Source organism: Oculina patagonica, chromosome 5 (genome assembly GCF_052425735.1).
Source record: "Oculina patagonica isolate OP01 chromosome 5, crgOcupat, whole genome shotgun sequence".
NCBI lineage: Eukaryota > Metazoa > Cnidaria > Anthozoa > Scleractinia > Oculinidae > Oculina > Oculina patagonica.
The window spans coordinates 30,029,010-30,050,623 of NC_135762.1; the positions used below are offsets into that span (position 1 = coordinate 30,029,010).

Below are 21,614 nucleotides of genomic sequence, written 5' to 3' on the forward strand. Positions count from 1 at the left end.
ACAGGAGTTTTACAGCATGAAACATAACTTTACTGAAGTGTAAAGCTCTAGTGAAGCTGGTGTATATTTGGAATTTAATCAGCATTACGCTTGCTTAAGTTTTTTTAAAGCTGATCTTTATGCCAGCTTTAAACTCAAGTTTAAAGGCGGATAACGAGACTCCTTTACACCAACTTTAAATCACATTTAACCACCTTTAACAACATTCAATTGATGGTGTTAAGCTGGATACCTAACTTTACAGCAGATTTAACCACCTTTAATCCCATGTAAATCCCAATTTTCATTCTGTGAATTTTCCTAGCGCAGTACAAGGGATCATCATGCAGAGATTGAACAGTTATATTAAAAAGAAAGTTATTTCAACCGTCGTCTTAGATGAAAGGGCATAAATGTCTACAACCATCAGGCTAACCAGGCGCTTCTACAAATTAAAACTGTCGGCTTATACAAAATAATCTTTGGTCTATATAAATAATTTTCTCCCCTGCCGAGTAAGTAAAAGTAAACTAACGCGGATAGATCAATTAAAAACGACACATTGTCCCCTATTTTAATAAATAGATAAGCCTGTATTCGAGTGCGTCTTGTAATTATTATTTTGTCGCTATTTCTTTGACTAATTTGAATCGCCGTGAAATATTTTGCGACAAGTTTTCCACGATGTCTTCCTAACTTCATAAAACAGTGGCGGCGAAATTAGAGTATTATTTACACTCGCCTGCGAAAATAAGAATATGCAATTAAATTACTTATAAATAAGAAATAAGAAAGGAGACTTTGTCTTGGGGAAGAAAGTTTAAATGTGAAGTTGAGGTTTCTCTAAATGCAAAATACAGCCGATATGTTTTCCATTTTTCTAACACATCACTCCATAACCCAAAGTGTTTTCATTGTATGAAATGGAGTACCTTAGACTGAGCGACTGTTTAACGTACATCAATTTTTAAAACGTCATTTACCACTTCACCCCCTGCAAATAAATCGTCAAGGATACCGCAATGTTTTAAATGTGCCAGTCTTCGACTTTAAATTATGCAATGAATTTAAATATGCGATACAGAGCACTAGTAAAAAAGGTAAAATTCAACCCTGTAATCTGAAAAAGAGAAGAGAAGCAAATCCCCAATTCATCTTTAACTTACAAAATGGATAATGTACTGGAAAGGAGAAAAAGCATCGAAGAGGATTTAAAGAACAGAGAAACATGGTTAATTGCTGTTGAATTCACCTCAGCTTCAATGGTCGTAACAGTAGCATTGATCGGAAACATGTTGCTCTGTGCAGCAATTTACAGATTCCGTGCTCTGCGTACAATCCAGAATTACTACATCGTCACGTTAGCAATCTCAGACTTGCTATTAACACTACTTTGTGTCAGTTTGGCTTTGGTAGCAATGATTCTGGGAAGATGGCCTTTTGGCGATACAATTTGTCAGATACAGGGCAGCTTAATATATTATTTTGCAAGCTTTTCGCTTCTAAACATGACGCTCATAGCGGTTAATCGCTACTTCAAAATGGTTAGATCGGTGAACATTTATCAGAGGATATACACCAAAAACAACGTCCTCTTATCGATTGCGGCTTGTGGAGTTTTCTCTGGAGTGTTTATTATTGCATATGTTTGGCATAAGTTTTGTTTCCATCCTGGTATTTTAGCCTGCTTCCCCTGTAAAGGCGAAAGCGCAAAGGAACAAGCTCTTCTTCTTGGTCCTTACTCTGTTCTTATCGCCGTGACTTTTCCAGTAGTGCTTTTCTGCTACTACAAGGTATTCCGTAAAGTTCGCGCTCATTTCGCGCAAATTGCAAACTCCACTCTTCACAAAGACATTCACAAATCATTTGCGGAAGAAGTCAAAATCACTAAAATTCTCTTTGCTGTATTGATTGCGTTCCTGATTTGTTGGATCCCTGGTTTTACCATCGAGTTTTGGGACATACTTCAAGGGGAATACACGCTGAAACGTCAAGTTTACCTCATTTTGTCCTTTACTGGTGCGGCAAATGCAGCTATTAATCCTGTGATCTACGGTTTGACACAGAAACGCTTCCGAGAAGCTTACAAGAAAGTTCTGACTTGTGATAACTAATCAAAAAATTTGTCCAAGGACACATCCAAACGTCTTTATAGGAAGATAAGTCATTAACTCAATCGATTTTTTGCCAGTCTCTTAAAATAAAAAAGTACCTACATGTAAATAGGTCGTCTATTGCTTTTGCCATATAATTCATAATTTCTATCAATTTTAACATACTGTATATCTAAATCCCGGCACAGAGTATATATTAAGAAGAAAACCTGACAAGTCTTTTTGTTTTTCTTTAAGCGTCCTCGCCACAATACTTCTTTACGTTTTTCAATGTTATGCGTAGAGTCTAGTAGCGTATTCTAAAACAAAATACCGTAACTCTACTGGGCATATTTTGGTAAGAATAGCTCGTGACCATACACCATATGTCCTATTGTACATTATAAATTGCCTTATTCTTGGCGAACAGGACTTAGTCATTGGCCGTAGTCTGCCTCGTCCCCAGGCGCCGTTGAGGCGGTAAGGCGGGAAAACAGGGAGCGCGGGGGTTGATGGTTAGGGAGCGAGCCGCGAGCGCGCCGCTTTCCCGTCCGCATCAGGCCCATAACGCCAAGCGAACCGTGCACGTCAGTCCCACAACGCCAAGCGAACCGTGCACGACCAAGGACGAGGACGCCTGGGGACGAGGCAGGGCCGTAGTTATATTGCTTATCATTGTGTAGAGCAAATTTCGTTCTGTAATTATGCATAGATAAACAAAATTGAACTTCGGCGAAGTTAGAGTCAGATTTTAATCAAGGGTATGATTACATGCCGACTTTCGACGCATCAGAAGACAGAAAGTCTTATTACTAATTTATCGCAAGAAAAATAGACAAAGAGAAACCTATAAACTATTAATCATCTCTGTAAGTTAGAAGTCAAAGAGAAACCCCTTTTGGGAAATGTATATAGATATACATAAATAACGAATAATTTGTTATAAGGAATGCAATTATGAGCAAGGTATTGGAACTTGAATTCGTTATTGGACACCTTGTTATTAGACAAGGCTTTTATTCACCGTGTGATATGACATAATTAAGGCTTTTCTTTGTCATTGGTCGTTTTAAATTTATCGATATAAATTAACGTTATCGTTTAAATATTCGAAGTATATATTTTTTAGTCAATAAACTAAAGTTATTCCGTAAACAAGAGGCGAAAAATATTCGCTGCTCTACGACAAAAGGTCGTTTCGCCATCTGGTTTACTATCAAATAATTTGTTAGTTCTGGAAAGGATTTTTATTTTCAACCTCTTTACTACCTCTTGCCATCCTTAGGAAGGGGCTGCAGGCACTAAGTGACGTTTGCCAAGCACTGAAAAACTTCAAAATCACCGTAGTACTGCCTCGAAGCGCAAGCGTCAAAAAATGGCAGAGTTGTCAATAAATTGCATGAATTCATTTCCATGAGGTCTCGCACTTTCACTAAAAGGTACATTGTTCGATTTTGTTTTCTTTTTTACCTTTAAGAGCGAGAAGGAAACCGGAAAGTACAAAGACCACACAGGGAACACGCCAAGTTGAGTGCAAAACATCGAGCAAAATCCTGAAACATGTAGTCCATAAATTGCTATAAAGCATTTTTCTTCATTTAGTTATCGCTTTGGCCCGGGCTAAACGTCGAACTTCACATAAGTCGAAACTTATGCAAATGACCGAAAGCAATAGGTTTTGCTCATTTGCATTAGGTTCGACTCATGTGAAAAAGCGAGGTTTGGCCCGGGCCCTGGGGTAGGCGAAAAGGTTCGGATTTGGCCTTTAAAAGCGCACCAATTGCGGAATTTAATTTTGTGAGAAAGTATGCGGATTTTTTTAAAAGACGGCGGATTGCGGATCGACTGAGAATTTAGCTCAGATTCCGAAATCCGCCTGTAGAGAAACACAATCCGATTTTAAAGTTCGGATCGTGGTTCTTTAAAGCGTTCGGGTCACGGATCTATGATCGGCCTTAGTTTTTGTGTTGGGTCTTCTCGGTATATTTTTCCAAGGTGTGTTGCATTATCGATGTTTCATAAAGCATTGTAGTGTAACCTCGGTATGACCAAGCAATAATAAGAAACTTTTTGAAAAAGGCAAGTAACGCAGATCCAGATTTGAGCAAAAATAGTTGCGGGTGGGCAAATTGGGCCAAGAAGTAGCACGAATCGGCGGATTTGCGTATCTCTATTCACCACACCATCCCTAACACCAACCCCCCTCCCCGCCTCCTCCCCACATCCCCCCCCCCCCCCATTTACAGACACCCATCGCAGCTTGTGTGGTCACAGATTAGTATTTGCTATTGTAAAGGTTGTGCTTTCTGAAGGCAGTATCTAAACCTGTACATTTAGGGATAGGCAAGCCGTTGATATGTGTAAATTAAAAAAACGGTTTTAGGACTCTCAACATTTTGGGACTTTTAGGGATTTCACTGTTTGCTAAACCAAATAACCCACTTCTCTTAGCATTTGAAATTTAATAATATCGTCAAAAAAACTTGGTGTATTGTTTGCAAAACACTAAAATTAACAAACACTAGTCAGGGACACTTTAATTACTTTATTGTAAGAGAGATTAAAGGCTTCCTTTTTAGAGGTCTATTAAATTGTGCTTTGAGTCGTGACAATACACAAACTATACAAGTATTTTTCGTTAAGATTATTTACATTCTGTAGTGTGTGGTGATCAAATCTGTCTCTTCACGTCGCCTTTCGCGCACCCTTAAAAGTTTGCAATTAGTTGATTATCAACTGCAAGTTTACAAGGTTAATAAGCCGAATTAAAAAATCGTGACATATCGAGCCTTCGTCACAGCAAAAGAAAAAATCCTGCGTGAAACAAATGAAATGGACAAAAAAGACTAGAACGTCTTTCAAAGAAGGATTAACAAAGTTGACTTTTGTAAGACGTTTTCCATAAAACAACAAAGGCACAACCAAAGATGTTTACAATTCATTTCGTGATCATAATATGAAAAATTGGGTTCCTCACAAGAGGGTGGCAGACGTTTTGGAAGTTGTGAAAAGATCTATTGCTTACACTATTGTTCCAGATGATTAAGGCAGAAAGGATTTGAAGAGTTCGTAAACTAAGTGTTTGTTGTGCTGCCTATATATACGAGCAAAGTTGCTCTGCTATGAACTCGGGGAGTGTTGGCAAATGGACATTCCTTGTGATGAAGTGATGGTGTTTCTTACTAGGTGTAATGCCGCAAAAAATGGAGTCCAGAGATGACTGCTTGTTCGCAGTGTAAATGGTCGCTTTATGAGGAGCAACTGACAACAAAATGAAATGCCACGATTATGACGTTAACTAACTGGGCACATCGAGACTTCGAGATGAAGTTAAAATCTCGCCGAACTTCTAGTGACTCTCAACGCCGAAACGCGGGTAAAACGGGCTTAAACAAAGCTAAAGTTTGCTTCGCTGACAATTTGGTAACTGTCCACGAGGTGCCGTACAATTTAGACATTTTCGACGAAGCGAACTATGGCCTCAAGTTACCAAAAATTGAAGCTCACAAATACACGCCTCTTGTTTTTAGAGATCCTTACGCGAGGCCGTCGAAAAGGAAAAAAGCTAGTAAGTTTGCAGACATGTTTGTAAGTGACTCTGTGAAACTTCCGTTTATTAAGAAGAAAACTACCAACAATTACACCAAGAAAGTTGCTTCAAAGACGAGCAAAGAAACATCAGAATCGCTCAGCGAACCACACTTGCCGAAAGGAAGTACTGGAACTTCAGAAAAGTTTCAAGATGGTAATACATTGCATTTTAAATATAGTGACTTTATATTAAGAAAGATGGTTAGAAGTACAACTTCAAAAGACAGAAGCTTTATTGTTAAGTAGTTCTGAATTGTACCGTCAAACCGGTTTTAACTGACAACCGAGCCAGTTTAATCTTAAAATAATAAATTTTAAACGCCGGGGTCATTCCCTGCTATTGAAGGCTTAAAGAACATAACTTCGTAAATAGAAAAGGCTTCAAGTCATTTTAAATAAACAATTAGGGTGTTTGGGCTCAGTGATCATTTGAATTTAATTTTTAAAAGCTTAATGGTGTTTCGTTTGAATAATGAGTTTGACAAATGGCCTGGCGTATTTGCTCAACAGCCAACACAAATTGCTTATTTAAAAGTCTGTGTTGACTTACAATGCAAGGCTTTGCCTCTGCGGGTTTATTTTACAACTGTCTTTGACGTTCGCTCAGCTTTTTACTAATTTTTTTTTCAAGGCTGTTGGTAATGAAAGTTAGCTTTTGTCGAGTTGCAGCAGCATAAATGCAGAGAAAACTTGAAAACATTTAAAAAAAACCGTTTTAGAATTGAATGACTATTTAAAATGTTTACTCTGAAGCTTGTAAACCTGTACTTCTAGATATATAATATATTGTTAGTGGCTTGAAAAGGGACTGTGTCACGGTTGAGTTAAGAGTTTCTGACTGGGAGATCCAGGCAATACAGTAGAACCCCGGTAACTCGAACTCGGATAACTCGAACAACCCCGCTAACTCGAACTAACTTCCATTTCATTTGGATTTGAACTCACTTTTCAGTCATTTTTACTCGGTTAACTCGAACTCGGATAACTCGAAAACCCGGCTAACTCGAACTAAATTTTGTTTCCCTTGATCAAAATTTGGGTCAAATTTACCCCGATAACTCGAATTCCGGTTCTTGCAACTTGGCACGGTTACCCATTGATTAGAGCAACGAACAGATCACGTATTTGACAGCCTTTTTCCACTCTTATCATAAGAGTTTATGATCGTGTTAGAGTTTCTGACGAGATAAGTTAAGTTTGCACTGTACTGTACACTAAAGTGCTGAAAAATCAGTTAACTATCAATTATTAACTTGGTAAATTAAATATTCAATCGACCCCGATAACTCGAAACCCCGCTAACTCGAACTGTTTTTCGTTTCCCTTCAGAGTTCGAGTTACCGGGGTTCTACTGCATTGCAAAATGTCGGAAGAAGGGGGTCGGCCGATCTCCGTCATATTTATACGGTATGGAGGCCTTACCTAACTAGTAACCATGGTAACATTTTTTGATTGATTGACTTTATTGTTTTCGAGAACAAACCACCCCCACCCCCCCCCCCAAAAAAAAATTGCCCCAGTGGCGTGACAAAAGTTGTGATTTTAGGTCAACTTTAGCAGCATATATCTCTAGATTTATTCAAGCAACAGACTCTAATTTACATCAACATAACACTTGTCCTTTGGTTGTTTAAATGCATACTAGAACAAATCTTCTCTGTATATCATTCACGATCTGCATGCAAACTAAGAAGGCATGCTTCCTGACATTTTCAAAAGTCGCAAAACTAGGCATTTTCGAATTCCAGTTTCTCAAGGGTCCGGGAAGATACAAATCTAAAACAAACTGCAAGTTACTCACCATACATAGGAAAATGTTTTAAGCCAGTGTTGAAATTGGACCAGCGAATATATTTTTTTTAACGGTTCACTGTTTTTGCCGCTCCGGCCGATTTCACACTTCCAGGCCATTACCATACAATTACGGTTTTCTTGCTGCTGTCGATCTCATTATCTGGATTTCGCCGTTTGAACGCCTTCGATAAGTTTAAAAAACAATAGCTATGGTTTCTTACTCTAACAAACGGCATTTTTGTCCCAGGACGGTTTTCGGCAATCGCGTTCTAAAAGCTGTCGCGTCCCAAACCTTAAAGTCCCCACTACTACTACTGGAGCTACTGCAACTGCCACAGCCACTTCTACTGTTACTGCTAGTGCTACTATTTGCTACTGCTACTGCTACTACTTCTACTAGTGCTCCTACTACTGCTAGTGCTACTACAACTGCTACTACTACTGCTTCTGCTACTGCTACTGCTACTGCTGCTACTGCTACTGTTATTTCTACTGCTATTTCTACTACTATTGCTACTGCTACCGCCACTGCTCCTGCTACTCTTTGCTGCTGCTGCTGCTTCTGCTGCTACTGCTACTGTTTCGCTACTGCTACTACAACTTTTACGGCCACGGCTACAGTTCCTGCTACTGCTAGCACTACTGCTTCTTCTATTGTTACTGCTTCTGCTACGAACTGGCATTGTTACTGCTAGTGCTACTGCTTCTGCTCCTGCTACTGCTAGTGCTACTGCCACTGCTACTGCTAGTGCTACTGCTGCTGCTACGGTTACTGCTTTTGCTCTTGCTACTGTTGCTACTGCTTCTGAGTCCGATACTGTTACTGCTGCTACTACCCCTGTTACTGCTACAGCTTCTGCTCTTGCTACTGCTACTGTTGTCACTGCTAATTCAACTGCTACGACTACTGCTGCTATTGCTACTGCTACTAATACAACTGCTCCTGCTACTGCTACTGCTACTGCTACTACTTTTGGTACTTCTTCTGTTATTTCTAGTGCTACATTTATTGCTACTTATTACTACTGTTACTGCTCGCCTACTACCAGGCCCGTAGGCTGGGGGGGTTCGGGGGTTCGGACGAACCCCCCCCCCCCTCCCCCCACCACCGCCTGAAAAGGTCCGGTCTGAATGGTGTAGCATTAATGTACCGGTCTGAATGGTACAGCATTAAGAGCGGAATTCTCTATCTTTTTAGAATTTTCGGACAAAAAGGTTAAAATCGAATTTTTTTTATTACGCCAAAAAGACCCTTTGGGTGAACTATTTTTGAAAATATTATGTAAAACTTCCAGCGAGTTTAATTTTTTGAGAAAACGAGGAAAGTTTGTAATTCGAGCTCATGCTGTCTGAACACCGAGGAAAACTAATTAATTGACAGCAATTTCGTGGCATTTTCGATGCGCTCGTTCTCAACTTCAGAAACTTGCCTTGAGTTCATTTTTACATGAGTATTTAACCATCCCTAGGTCTTCCTTTTAAACTGAAAATCTTCCTGAAATATGTAATTGTTGACACATTTTCACCGCGTTAAAAATTCTATCGATCGCAATTTAATTTACACACCGAATTTGACCTAACTTCAGAGGGCTAGAACACCAAGGGTATACGCTTCTATCGGTAAAACATGGGTTCTTTGGAAAGCCCTATTCTTCCTTCTTATCATATCCAAAGCGTTAGTTTGGCCCGTAAAAAGTGAGTGCGCTAGCACGAAAAATATACAGGCATTTTTCACATGTTTCCGCCATAATTTCCGCATTCTGCAGTCAACCGGATAATGTCGAACTTAATTGTTAAAACGAATTAAATTTGGTCTTATGCTTCGCCGTTACCAGTTTCAATGAGTTAAATTTTTTGCTACAAAACTACAATATCTCAATTTTTAACAGAAAGGAACAGTTTTAATAAAAAGAAATAAATAAAGCAACAAACAAGACATGCTCACCTTCATTGTGCCGCCGTTAATTTATGCGAGGGAAGAGAATTGTCGCTGTACATGTATGTTGTTTTCATTTCCACTGAAGCGTTTCCTTGCACTTCTCTGTTTTTAAATATAAGAATACCCTTTTTACGCATATACATCTCAATTTAGACGACATTCCTGACATTTAGCAAGAATCTTATCCACCAAAACGGCAAATTCGTGCTATGTGCTGTTTGACTATACTCGTCACGCAAGAGAATTTATTGATATCATATTTCCAACACAAGTTGACGTGACGTAGGGACGGACCATTGAAATATCCGGTGGGGTGTTGACTTTTTCCAAAAAAAAACTGTTTCAAGAAAAAAGGGATGTGACATAGTGCATTGTTGAAAAAACAAATAATGCAAAGAAAGAACCAAAACGAGCAGTAGTTGTCATCTTTTAGCGGAGGAGTTTTGGGGTGGGAGAAGGTTTCGTATTAGAAATTTTGGATTTTGTGGGGTGAACAGGGGAAAAACGTTCTGATAAAGAGAGGGGAGATACATTCAACAGGCATAATCAAATCCCTCCCTGACTCAACCCCATTCAAACTGAATGGTCCCAGGAGCCCCCAAATGCCGCTTAATACAGAAAACAACTGACCAGAGAAATGAATTTCAGTTATGATATTTATAATAATTCTTGCGTATAAAATCTTACATGCGTTACGACTGAAGGCCTGTATCTTTAGGCAAAAACTAAACGTCATACAATGCTTGTGCCCTGGAATATAATCCTACAGACAAGTAGGCCCACTAACCCCCTTCCAGCTAATGGTCACTAATAGGTCACAAACAGCAACTTAGCGGAAAATTATTAAATTAATCGATTTGCTATATGTGATAGATATAGACGTCCACTGTTCTTCTTACAGACCTGGTGAAATTTTGTCCGCGAAACAAGCCGTAGCCTGATCCCGCGGGTTTGATATAGCTTCAGGCAGTCGGTTTATAGTTCAGGTATTAGTTTTGGAGCAGCGCAAAAAATAAATAAATAAATATATCAATAAATAAATAAGTAAATAAATAATTTAATCAAACAATATATATATAATATATATATGTGTAAAAATAAATAGAAAAGAAAGAGTTTTGGGTTGTTCTGATAGACAGGGAGAATGAATAAATTTTTCCGCTACTTCGCCTGCAGAAAACCCTTGCAACTTTTTCCGCTTGCCTTTATTCTCGTTAATCGCATTTTTTCGTGCTACTCCCAAAGTGTTCACCAGGGTTCTTGGTCAGCTACAAGCAAAAGAAATTAGCAATGGTCGTCCGGTTTACGTTTGGCGGATAAAATTTCAGCCGCCGCATGGTTTAAATTACCGTATTTTCTCGATTAAACGCCGGACCTCGATTAAACGCCGGCCTCGTATAAAAGCCGGGTCAAAATTGCTTATTTTTTAATAAACGCCGGGAGTGTTCGTTCGTTGCTATGAATGGCACTAGTACGGTATGCTACTTTGGAATTTTCAATGAACGCTGGCGTAACGTAGCTAGGATGGACGTTGTACAACAAAATATAACCTTATTCACCTAGCAGATTTCGCATTCCCGTCTTTCTTACTGACGCATTTTCGTTCTTGTGTTAGTGCTTACAGGCGTTGAAATCACGAGAAACCCTCAGTTCGAGGCGTTTATGAACTTAAAACTTTGTATCCATAACCTTTAACTTCGTGCTCTTTTGTGTAGTTAAAATACCGTTTATGTTCCTTTTGTCATAAATCATGGTTGCAACATAAACGTGTTCAATACGCAATAATAAACCTTTGGGAAACTGTAAAACTTAGATGGCCAGGGAAAGTTTTTCGGGGCAAAACGAAGAGCAAAATCGCCTTGCTTTGAAAAACTGCCCCTTGGTCTCGGAGATCGACTGAAAGCAAATCAATCTGAAAATTTGACAGAAATGTGCCTTCCGTTAATAAACGCTCGGCCCGGATTAAACCCCGGCTTCAAATAAACGCCGGGTCCACCAATCCAAGTTCGAAATAATCGCCGGGGGTGCTTAATTGAGAAAATACGGTAATACAAAAATAGGGAACATCATGATCTGACATACAAATACGAGGTGTAGCCACCCTACACCTGTAAGAAGTATAGTTGACGTCTATTAGTGTCACACATAAATAGATCAAAATACACTGTTTTTATTTATAAGAATCTAGTTAATAAGAAAACTGTGGGGTATGCCCCCAGAACCGCTGGCAGCTCGCGCCTCCGGCGCTCACGTGCCCCTCTTCCCTTATTTTACCTTTGCTACGGCACTGACATGATCAATAGATACCCATTGCGTACTAAACGGAAATGTTAAACGATATAAACGAGTATTAGAATGTTCATAAGAATATTTTCATACTAAATTCAGCAAAAAACCTGAGTCGAAAACAACAGATTTATCTAATGGGCGTACAATTAAATATAGACAACTGAAAGCAAGGCTGATCGTATATTACGTGAAAGGTTGACTTGGCGAGACACCACCGCGACTAGAACCGATACAGAAGATTGCAACCGCAGACAGCTTTCTCGTTCTTATTGGGACTCAATGCGGTGTAGCAAATCTAAATGACACCAGCTCGAAGAGCCAACGCAAATATATTGCCCAATAACCCGTACACTGTATCAAGTTCCGTACTTTGCTGGAGGAGGGTGGGAGCAAACATTTTTGGCCTACTTGTCTGGAGGATTTTATTCTAGGGCACAAGCATTGCAGCGACATTTGGGGGCTCCTGGGACCGTTTAGTTTGCCGATGGGGTTAAAGGGAAGGGATTTGATTATGCCTGTTAAATATATTGTCCATTTCTTTATCAGAACGTCTTCCCCTGTTCCCCCACAAAATCCAAATGTTAAATACGACCCCACCACCCCCCCCCCCTGTTCCCCCACAAAATCCAAATGTTAAATACGACCCCACCACCCCCCCCCCCCCCGCAAAAAAAAAAAAAAAAAAAAAAAAAAAAAACTCCTTCTTTAAAAGATGACCACTACTTCTCGTTTTGGTTCTTTCTTTACCTTATTTTTTTTAACTATGCATTATGTCACATCCCTTTTTTCTTGAAACAGTTTTTTTGGAAAAAGTCAACACCCCACCGGTTATTTCAATGGTCCGTCCTACGTCACGTCAACTTGTGTTGGAAATATGATATCAATAAATTCTCTTGCGTGACGAGTATAGTCAAACAGCACATAGCACGAATTTGCCGTTTTGGTGGATAAGATTCTTGCTAAATGTCAGGAATGTCGTCTAAATTGAGATGTATATGCGTAAAAAGGGTATTCTTATATTTAAAAACAGAGAAGTGCAAGGAAACGCTTCAGTGGAAATGAAAACAACATACATGTACAGCGACAATTCTCTTCCCTCGCATAAATTAATGGCGGCACAATGAAGGTGAGCATGTCTTGTTTGTTGCTTTATTTATTTCTTTTTATTAAAACTGTTCCTTTCTGTTAAAAATTGAGATATTGTAGTTTTGTAGCAAAAAATTTAACTCATTGAAACTGATAACGGCGAAGCATAAGACCAAATTTAATTCGTTTTAACAATTAAGTTCGACATTATCCGGTTGACTGCAGAATGGAAATTATGGCGGAAACATGTGAAAAATGCCTGTATATTTTTCGTGCTAGCGCACTCACTTTTTACGGGCCAAACTAACGCTTTGGATATGATAAGAAGGAAGAATAGGGCTTTCCAAAGAACCCATGTTTTACCGATAGAAGCGTATACCCTTGGTGTTCTAGCCCTCTGAAGTTAGGTCAAATTCGGTGTGTAAATTAAATTGCGATCGATAGAATTTTTAACGCGGTGAAAATGTGTCAACAATTACATATTTCAGGAAGATTTTCTGTTTAAAAGGAAGACCTAGGGATGGTTAAATACTCATGTAAAAATGAACTCAAGGCAAGTTTCTGAAGTTGAGAACGAGCGCATCGAAAATGCCACGAAATTGTTGTCAATTAATTAGTTTTCCTCGGTGTTCAGACAGCATGAGCTCGAATTACAAACTTTCCTCGTTTTCTCAAAAAATTAAACTCGCTGGAAGTTTTACATAATATTTTCAAAAATAGTTTACCCAAAGGGTCTTTTTGGCGTAATAAAAAAAAATTCGATTTTAACCTTTTTGTCCGAAAATTCTAAAAAGATAGAGAATTTCGCTCTTAAAGGTCCGGTCTGAATGGTACAGCATACATATGGCCTACGCGCATAATAAAATAAAAATAAAAACATACTGACGTTATTTGTATTGATTTTCAACAATATCGACTAATTTTCAAACGTTTCTCGTGTATTCCCCTCTTTTTCGGTTTTCAGACTGGAACCATTAGCAAAGTGTGACTCAAGTTATAACTGATGTTGATTTCACCGATTTGAATATGTCGCGGTCGTATAAATAAATTAAATATATCTGAAGCTAAGCTCTGAAGCCTAACGCAAACAATATAATTGACATCCAATTCCCCTGGACAGCGTGACATTGTGGAAAGTAGAGCAAAGAAGGAAATTAAAAGAAATGACTTTGAATCACGTCATGACGGTAGCGGGGTAAACAAAATTCTTATTTAAAAGCCATCAGGATAAGGCCAGCTGGCAAACGAATAAGTACATGAGATAGTGCGCTCTGAGTCCTTAAATTCTCGTTCTCACTGATTTTGGAGAGTTGTGGCTTTATATATACTGAGGAGCAGCTGTCTCCGGCCCGTGAGGAGCCGAGTGACTCACAACAGCTAAAAAAGGACTGTCAGGCTTGGCTGCTTTGGTTCGCCGTTGCGACGACTGAATAACTACATGCGAGCGTCAATGGGAAAAGAAAGGTTGTCCAACCTTGCGCTTCTGCACATTCACTACGATACCCCCGTGGAGCTAGACACGGTAGTCAACTGTTACGCCCACCTTCACCCCCGTCGACTACAACTGGAAAATCTTCTTCAGTAACGGTATTTTTTTTTAAATTAGTGGGACACTGGTAACTAATGGTCCGTTCTAAAAGAAAACGAACCTACCCGGGCAAAAACCAGCCTACGGGCCTGACTACTTCCACTGCTATTGCTGCTGCTGCACCTGCTCCTCAGTGTTCCTGCTCCTACTTCTGCCTCTGCTCTTTTTCAATGTCCAGCTAGCGCTTCTTTATCTTGCGCTTCTCCTCTTCCTCGTGCTTCTGGCTGCTGCTGCTGCTGCTGCTGCTGCTCCTGCTCCTGCTGCTGCTGCTGCTCCTGCTCCTGCTCCTGCTCCTGCTCCTGCTTTCTCGTCTGTTTCTGCACCTGCTTTCGCTCCTTCTTCTGGCTCTTGCTGTTGCTTCCAGTTTTGCTTCTGCCGGTTCCTGGTCCTGCTCCTGCTTTGGCTCCTTCTTCTGGCTCTTGCCTAAGCTTCTGGTTGTGCTTCTGTTCCTGCACTTGCCCCTGCGTAAGCTCATACTCCTGGTTCTCTTTATTAATCGAGACTGTCTCAATGCTTTTCATAAACCTTTAACAGGATGTTACGCCGTTTGTTCCTTCTCCTGAAGAATCGTGAACATCGCAGGTTTCCCTCTCAGTGCAGTGAGCATTAACTTCCTGTTTTTGTCCTTCCTGCTTGATAGTCGTGGCCATGTCGATAACTCCCTGTGGATAAACTTTCGTTTTGCACGAAGATGCCTGCCGTTTTCTGGACTCTTGTTTCAAGCCACGTTTTTTTGGTACTTCGTCATAACTTTCTACAGCTTCCTCTTCTTTTTCTGAATCCTGTACTTGAAGATTCGGCGCACTACCATCAACGCCTTTTTCGGCTTCGGCTTCGCCAACATCATCCAAGTCTTCAATGGACACAATCACTAATGCATTTCTTCGTTTTCCTGCATATCCTTCGTATCCTTCTCCGCTTTCAACTTTTTCGCCATTTCTCTTTCTTGCCATCACTTCATTATGTCGTTTTTCGCCGCCTCCGAGGCCGTTTGGTTTCTCTTTGAAGTCGCTTGATCCGAAGGGGTCTTTGAGGAACTGCTTGAATGCGTTGCGGCATCGGGGTTTTCGCAGGTAGTAGATAACCGGGTTCACGGTGCTTGAGATGTACACACTGTACCAGGCGATGAATCCAAACCAGGCGTCAGCCAGGTTTTCTTTCTGACTACCCACCACTGCATACAAGATAGCAGGAACATAACAGAGGAAATAGGCAGCTACTGTGATGGTGATGGTATTGATCGCTTTGATGTCGTCTTTAAGTCTGGCTTCGGCTTGAATAGGAGGCAAGTTCAACTCTGCTCTCTGAAAAAAAAATATCCCTTTTAAAGGCCATAAACGCAAAAACGGAAAACAGTATTGATAACGCCTTTTTAAAATAGTGTAATTGTAGTCAGGGGATGACATAGTTTATTAGTGGTTTAATGCTGACTGTTTTTTAAATATTACTTTCAAGACGTTTGGCTAGTGCGTAAGCCTTCATTAGTTGTCATTTAAAAGCTGTTACACGTGATTTAAAAAAATACGATAACATCTACTAAAAACAAATCTGTGTATGTGCGATGAGCTCCCCAATCAGCACTGTCAAGCCGACCTTGTAATGGGGGAGATTGAAAAAATTGCGATCGCCACAGCTTGTCATCCTCCTAAGTGGTGGTTCCGATACGTTGATGACAGTCACACATTTCTCAGAAAAGGAACATGTAAATGAGTTTCATCAACATCTGAACTCCATTAATCCCAGCATACAATTTAGGTATTACCTTCTACCCTTCTTGGATACTATTACAGCAAGGATTGGTACACGAATTGAAGTGAAAGTCTACAGGAAGTCAACACACACAGAAAGACACCGTTACCTTGACCTCAATTATCATCACCCTGTTTGCCATAAGAGATCCATAATTAGCACACTGCTACGAAGAGCTAAGAACATTCCTTCCGCACAGAAAGGGAAACGCGAAGAAAAAAAACGAGTGAAGACGGTATTGCGCGATAACAACTATCCATCATACTTCGTAAACAAGTGCGAGAGAGCACCGTCAAAACCTTTAGCTAAATTAACCAGCTAATGGCTTCGTGGTACTTCCTTATGTTCAAGGCATTTCCAAAAAGATTGGCAACATCTTAAGACAACAAGAGAGCCTACAAACCGTTAAAAACTGTGAACAGTTTGTTTCCGCGTCCAAAGGCTCAAAATGATCTTGACCGCCCAAATTCTGACGTGGTATTCAAATTAGTTGCACCAAATTTAATTTGGTAAATAACGGTCAAACGGAGCGACCATTAAAAATCCGGACTGCAGAACACAAAAGAACGGTTGCCATATTCGACCATGACTCTTAGATCTCCTGTCATGTCCATGAAAACAATCTTAAAATTGTATTTTAATGCTGTTAATGTGGTTGGACATGAGCCCAATTTTCACTAACGACTCCTTTTGAAAGCCTGGAAAATACATTTCTTTCAACATACAGAGACGGCATTACATACAAGCAGGTCAAAAAAAGATGTCTAATAATGTGAAGAATTTTATCTAAATACATGGACTCATATTCCGGCGGCCTATTTATGTTGGCAGGACATTTGCCTATGAGATTTGGGGGCTTTTTTTCGAGCGAAAGGGGGCAAGGGGTTGTTATCGAACTATACGGTGTTGTCTTTATGGCTGGATTCGGAAATGCTAATTAAATAATTAAGAGGCTGTCTCTTTAAAAGCTACCCACTCAAATTCGCGTCAAAAATAATTTCATCGAAGCTAGAATTAAACAGATTTGATTTTAATTCAAAATGATTTTCTGGCCGCATTAGAATCCATCAAATAGTTTTCTCCTTTTGGACCCGCCACGGCGTCTCGAAAATTTAAAAAATAGATATTTTTCAAGCTGCTGTAAAATATTTCAGTTTTATTGTCTACCAAGAATCAATCAATCAATCAATCAATTTATTAAAGTAATGGCGCGGGGTGAGGTTGCCCTCTCTATCCGAGCCGGAGGCTCATGTAAAAAGCGCATGACAATGATTAAAATGTAGTATAAAAACAATGAGAATAAGTATAAGTTATTAATAATTAAAAAAATTAAAAAATTAAAAATAGCTATATTACAATATTTTATGATTAAAAATATTAAAATGTACAAACGCTTTAACCCACCCATACGAAAACTAATTGTTACACCCAGGATTAAAATCTAAAAAAAAGCGCATGAAAGTATGAAGTTGTGCCAGAAGACTCAGAGTCGAATGGCTGAAGGAGGTTTCAAACTCAGGAAATGGCTGACAAATGATTCACAGGTAAGGGCCAAAATGGCAACTGAAACTCAGATTGGTGATAAACAAGATGTGGTGATAGAGGAAGACATTAGTTATGCTAAGTCTTCTGTGGGCTTGAAGTTGGGAAGCAAGGGCCAGAAGGTGTTAGGATGTGAGTGGGATTACGAAGCTGATGTCATCACTCTTGATCTGACGTCGATTGCACAGCGCGCCAAAGGCTTACCCGCCACTAAGCGGAATACATTAAGGCTACTAGCAGGAGTCTATAACCCCTTGGGACTAATTAGTCCAGTTACGGTGAGTGGCAAGGTTATATTCCAAGAGATCTGTCTTCAGAAGTGTGAATGGGACGAGCAGCTAGAGGGAGGGGTCAAGAAGGGCGTGGAAGATTGGATTAAGGGCTTCATTGACTGTCATAACATTGATGTAAACCGCTTTGTTTATGACCACCCTCAAGAGGAAGTGGTGGAGTGCTCACTTCATGGTTTCGCAAATGCAAGTAAGAAGGCCTACTATGGCGTGGCGTACCTTGTTTATAGAACCCAGTTAGGTAGATATGTACGAAAGTTGACTTCAAAAACAAGAGTGGCATCCATGAAGGAGCTGTCAATTCCAAGGCTAGAGCTTATGATGACACTTATACTAGTGAAACTTATGGTCAATGTTGAAGATGCTCTTGCCTCGCAGCAGAGGGTTAAGCGTTCGAAACTGTGGCTGGACAATCAGGCTGCCTTGTTCTGGATTATGAACAGAGGGGAATGGAAACAATTTGTCAAGCACCGTGTGAACGAAATTTTGAAGCTGAGTGACAAAGGAGATTGGAGGTACTGTCCATGTCGAGAGAATCCTGCGGACATTCGGTCGAGAGGAACGTCTGCATCCGAGTTGAAGCAGAATGTATTGTGGTGGCAAGGTCCTGCTTGGTTAACAGAGTCAGAAGAGAGTTGGCCTTCAGAAAGATCAGTGTCACCAACCACTCAAGGTCGAGAAGAAGAAAGGACGACCAGAATCCTTGTGGCCCGATCTGACCTGGTTGTTGGGATAGACAAAGTCATTGAAATTGGCAAGTATAGTTGCATAAGGATGGTTTTGAGAGTGACAGCGAGGCTTAAACGGTTTTGCTTCAATGTGGCCAAGAAGACAAGGTCAGAGAGGAAGCATGGACTACTATCCTTGCAAGAGCTGACTGAGGCAGAGATTGACTGGATAAAAGCAGCACAAAGAGAGTTAAAGGGTCAAGAGAACTTCAAGCAGCTTTTTAACAAGTTTGGTCTGACTGAAGACAGTAAGGGTGTGATAAGATGCAAGGGACGGCTAGAGTATCCTGATTTGCCTGCGAAAACGAAGGAGCCAATAATTTTACCCAAGGACCACCACCTGACATTTCGAGAAATTCAAAGATGTCACAAGAAGGTCCTTCACTGCGGAGTGAAGAGTACTCTTAAAGAACTGTACACCAAATTCTGCGTCTCCAATGGAAGACAGGTAGTGAATAAGATATTGTCCCTGTGTGTGACGTGCAAGAAGTGGGAGGGGACAGCATATACCCAACCAGCGATAGCGAATTTACCAGAATTTAGGGTAAATCTGGCCCCGCCCTTCTCAAAGGTTGGGGTAGATTTTGCTGGGCCAATGTATATCAAGGGTCGTGCGAAGCAGTTAAAGTCTGTAGGTTTATGTCTGCTTGTTCTCATGCTGTGTTACTCGGGCACTGCACTTGGACTTAGTGGAAGATCTCTCGACTCCTACATTTTTTAGTTCACCGCGCGAAAAGGAACTCCCACCTTGATCATGTCTGACAACGCAAAGACGTTCATGGAGCAAAGAGATAGAAACGCACACTTTTTCGACATCCTGAGGTAAGAGCAGAACTAGTAAACGAAGGTATCGAGTGGCGTTTTAACGTAGCAAAGGCCCCATGGTGGGCAGGCTTCTTCGAAAGGATGGTGAAAAGTGTTTAACGATGCTTGTAAAAGGTCATTGGAAATGGAAGACTTTCCTTTTCCTTTCCTTTCCTTTCCACAGTCTTTGTGGAGGTTAAAGGTACCCTTAATTCAAGGCCCCTGACTTACGATGACAACAACCCATCAGAGGAGGTTATTACCCCATCCCATTTGATTCATGGAAGAAGGATTCAGTCATTACCAGAGGTACTAGCGTCAGAAGAAGAGTTTGGAGAAAGTAGTTTAACATATACCAGGAGGCACACGTACCCGACTAAGAAGCTGCAACATTTTTGGAGGAGGTGGCAGCGGGAATATTTAACTGCCTTACGGGAGAGTAACGAAAGCACAACTTCTGGGAAAGGAAGATCGCCTAAGGAAGGAGATGTCGTAGTAGTACAAGGAGATGGAGTGAAAAGAGGCCTCTGGAAGATGGGAGTGGTAGAAGGGGTGATTTGTGGACGCGAAAATGAGGTAAGAGGGGCACATGTGAGGATAATCACCAAGAGGAGGGATGTTTATATAACTAGGACTGTACAGAAATTGTATCCGATTGAAGTTCATGCTGGGCCCAATGCAGGTAAGAGACGAGACAGAAATCGAGTGCAACCAGCAGATCTGCAGGGGAGCAGTCGGCCTCGCAGAGTGACAGCTTTGGATGCTGCTAAAAGGATAAGCAGCCTGGCAAAACAAGAAAACGACTGATCTTGTGACTGTAATCTTGACTCATACGAGTCAAGAGGGAGAGAGAGTGTCACGTATCTGGTCACATGCTTCAAGTAAATTGGCAGATAAGTCATGTGGGGAGAGAGTGAGAAGGTTCTAGATTTTTAATTGTAAAACGTGAGTGGGATCACGGGCGTGTCAAAAAGATTGTCAAGATTGCACCGAGAATGTGAAAGTATACGGTCCTCTGAAGGAAATAAAGATTTTTGAAGTCCTAAGTTGTGTGGATTTCTATCAATATCAATTTGCTCATAAACTTTTCTAATTTTCTAAGGAAGTGGCAAGGTTCCCTCAATTCATCTGGAAAGGATAAATTAAGGATATTATGGCTACTTCTAATAGACATCGAACGAAGGCGGAAAGGGCATTTAGATGCTAATTTTTCAAACTTGGAACCTAGTTGATAACTCTACCTGAAACAGCCTAAACGCGTAGTCCTTTATCAACCAAAAAATGCAGAATACTATTACGTCTTTGTAGATCATGTCCAAAAGTTAAAACACCACAAAATTAAAATAAATCACAAAAACATTTATAGCAGTTAAAATACCTTTTCTTTCTTTTTCTTTATTGCGCTAGTTGTGAGGAAATACACAACTATGTTACAGATGATGAAAAATGCCATGAACGATGCGACAAAGTATTTTGCTCGTTGGAAGACCTCCGTTCTGTATACGTTGACATGAGCATCGCCAAGATCGATATCCAGCAACGGGATTAAGGACAGCATCACCGCCACGATACTGAACAACCAAATAAGGAAAGCACAGGCCAGAGCCTTCTTGTTCGTCTTCCAAACGCGGTATCTGATTTCGAATGAAATTGCCAGGTACACATCTACCATCATGGCGAGCATCGAAGCAAGGTTGAGTATCGCGAACAGTCGATGCCAGATGGTCGCAATGATTGCCAAAGTCTTACCTCTGAACAAACTGGCTTCTAAGACACTAGGGATCATGTGAAACGGCAAGTTAAGGGCTGCGTTAAACAGATCCACCACGGCGAGATTAGCGACGAGAATGTTGGGAAATGTTCGTAAAGATTTAAATCGAGCAATGATCGCCAGAACAAAACCATTGCCCAGCAAAGCAGATGAGGTCAGAATGACTGTAAACACACTCATCACAACCTTGGTGAAAAGAGGTTTTGCAGGATACATTTTGATTCTGTAACAGTCCGAGTAAAACGTTTTACAAACTTTTGTGCGCAAGGGCTTATGTTCACAAAATCTACGTTTACAATAGATAAAATATGCACCGGAAAAAGCTTTCTTAAAACTTTATTTCCTGTAAAATAATCAGTAGGAGGAACAAA

General features: G+C 40.4%; 3 protein-coding genes across 3 annotated transcripts; 2 read left to right on the forward strand and 1 right to left on the reverse strand.

The window, feature by feature from the left end:
• Nucleotides 1–1,139: 1,139 nt before the first annotated feature.
• Nucleotides 1,140–3,132, forward strand: LOC144655197 (histamine H2 receptor-like). The gene has a single exon (XM_078515414.1). The coding sequence runs from the start codon at nt 1,149–1,151 to the stop codon at nt 2,091–2,093; it is 945 nt and encodes a 314-aa protein (XP_078371540.1). The 5' UTR covers nt 1,140–1,148; the 3' UTR covers nt 2,094–3,132.
• A 14,439-nt stretch (nt 3,133–17,571) lies between these two features.
• Nucleotides 17,572–20,279, forward strand: LOC144655119 (uncharacterized). The gene is made up of 2 exons (XM_078515335.1): nt 17,572–19,303; nt 19,657–20,279. Exons 1-2 carry the CDS (start codon nt 17,572–17,574, stop codon nt 20,277–20,279), a joined length of 2,355 nt encoding a protein of 784 aa, XP_078371461.1.
• A 562-nt stretch (nt 20,280–20,841) lies between these two features.
• On the reverse strand, nt 20,842–21,459 carry LOC144655120 (octopamine receptor 2-like). The gene has a single exon (XM_078515336.1). The coding sequence runs from the start codon at nt 21,457–21,459 to the stop codon at nt 20,842–20,844; it is 618 nt and encodes a 205-aa protein (XP_078371462.1).
• Between the last annotated feature and the right edge of the window lie 155 nt (nt 21,460–21,614).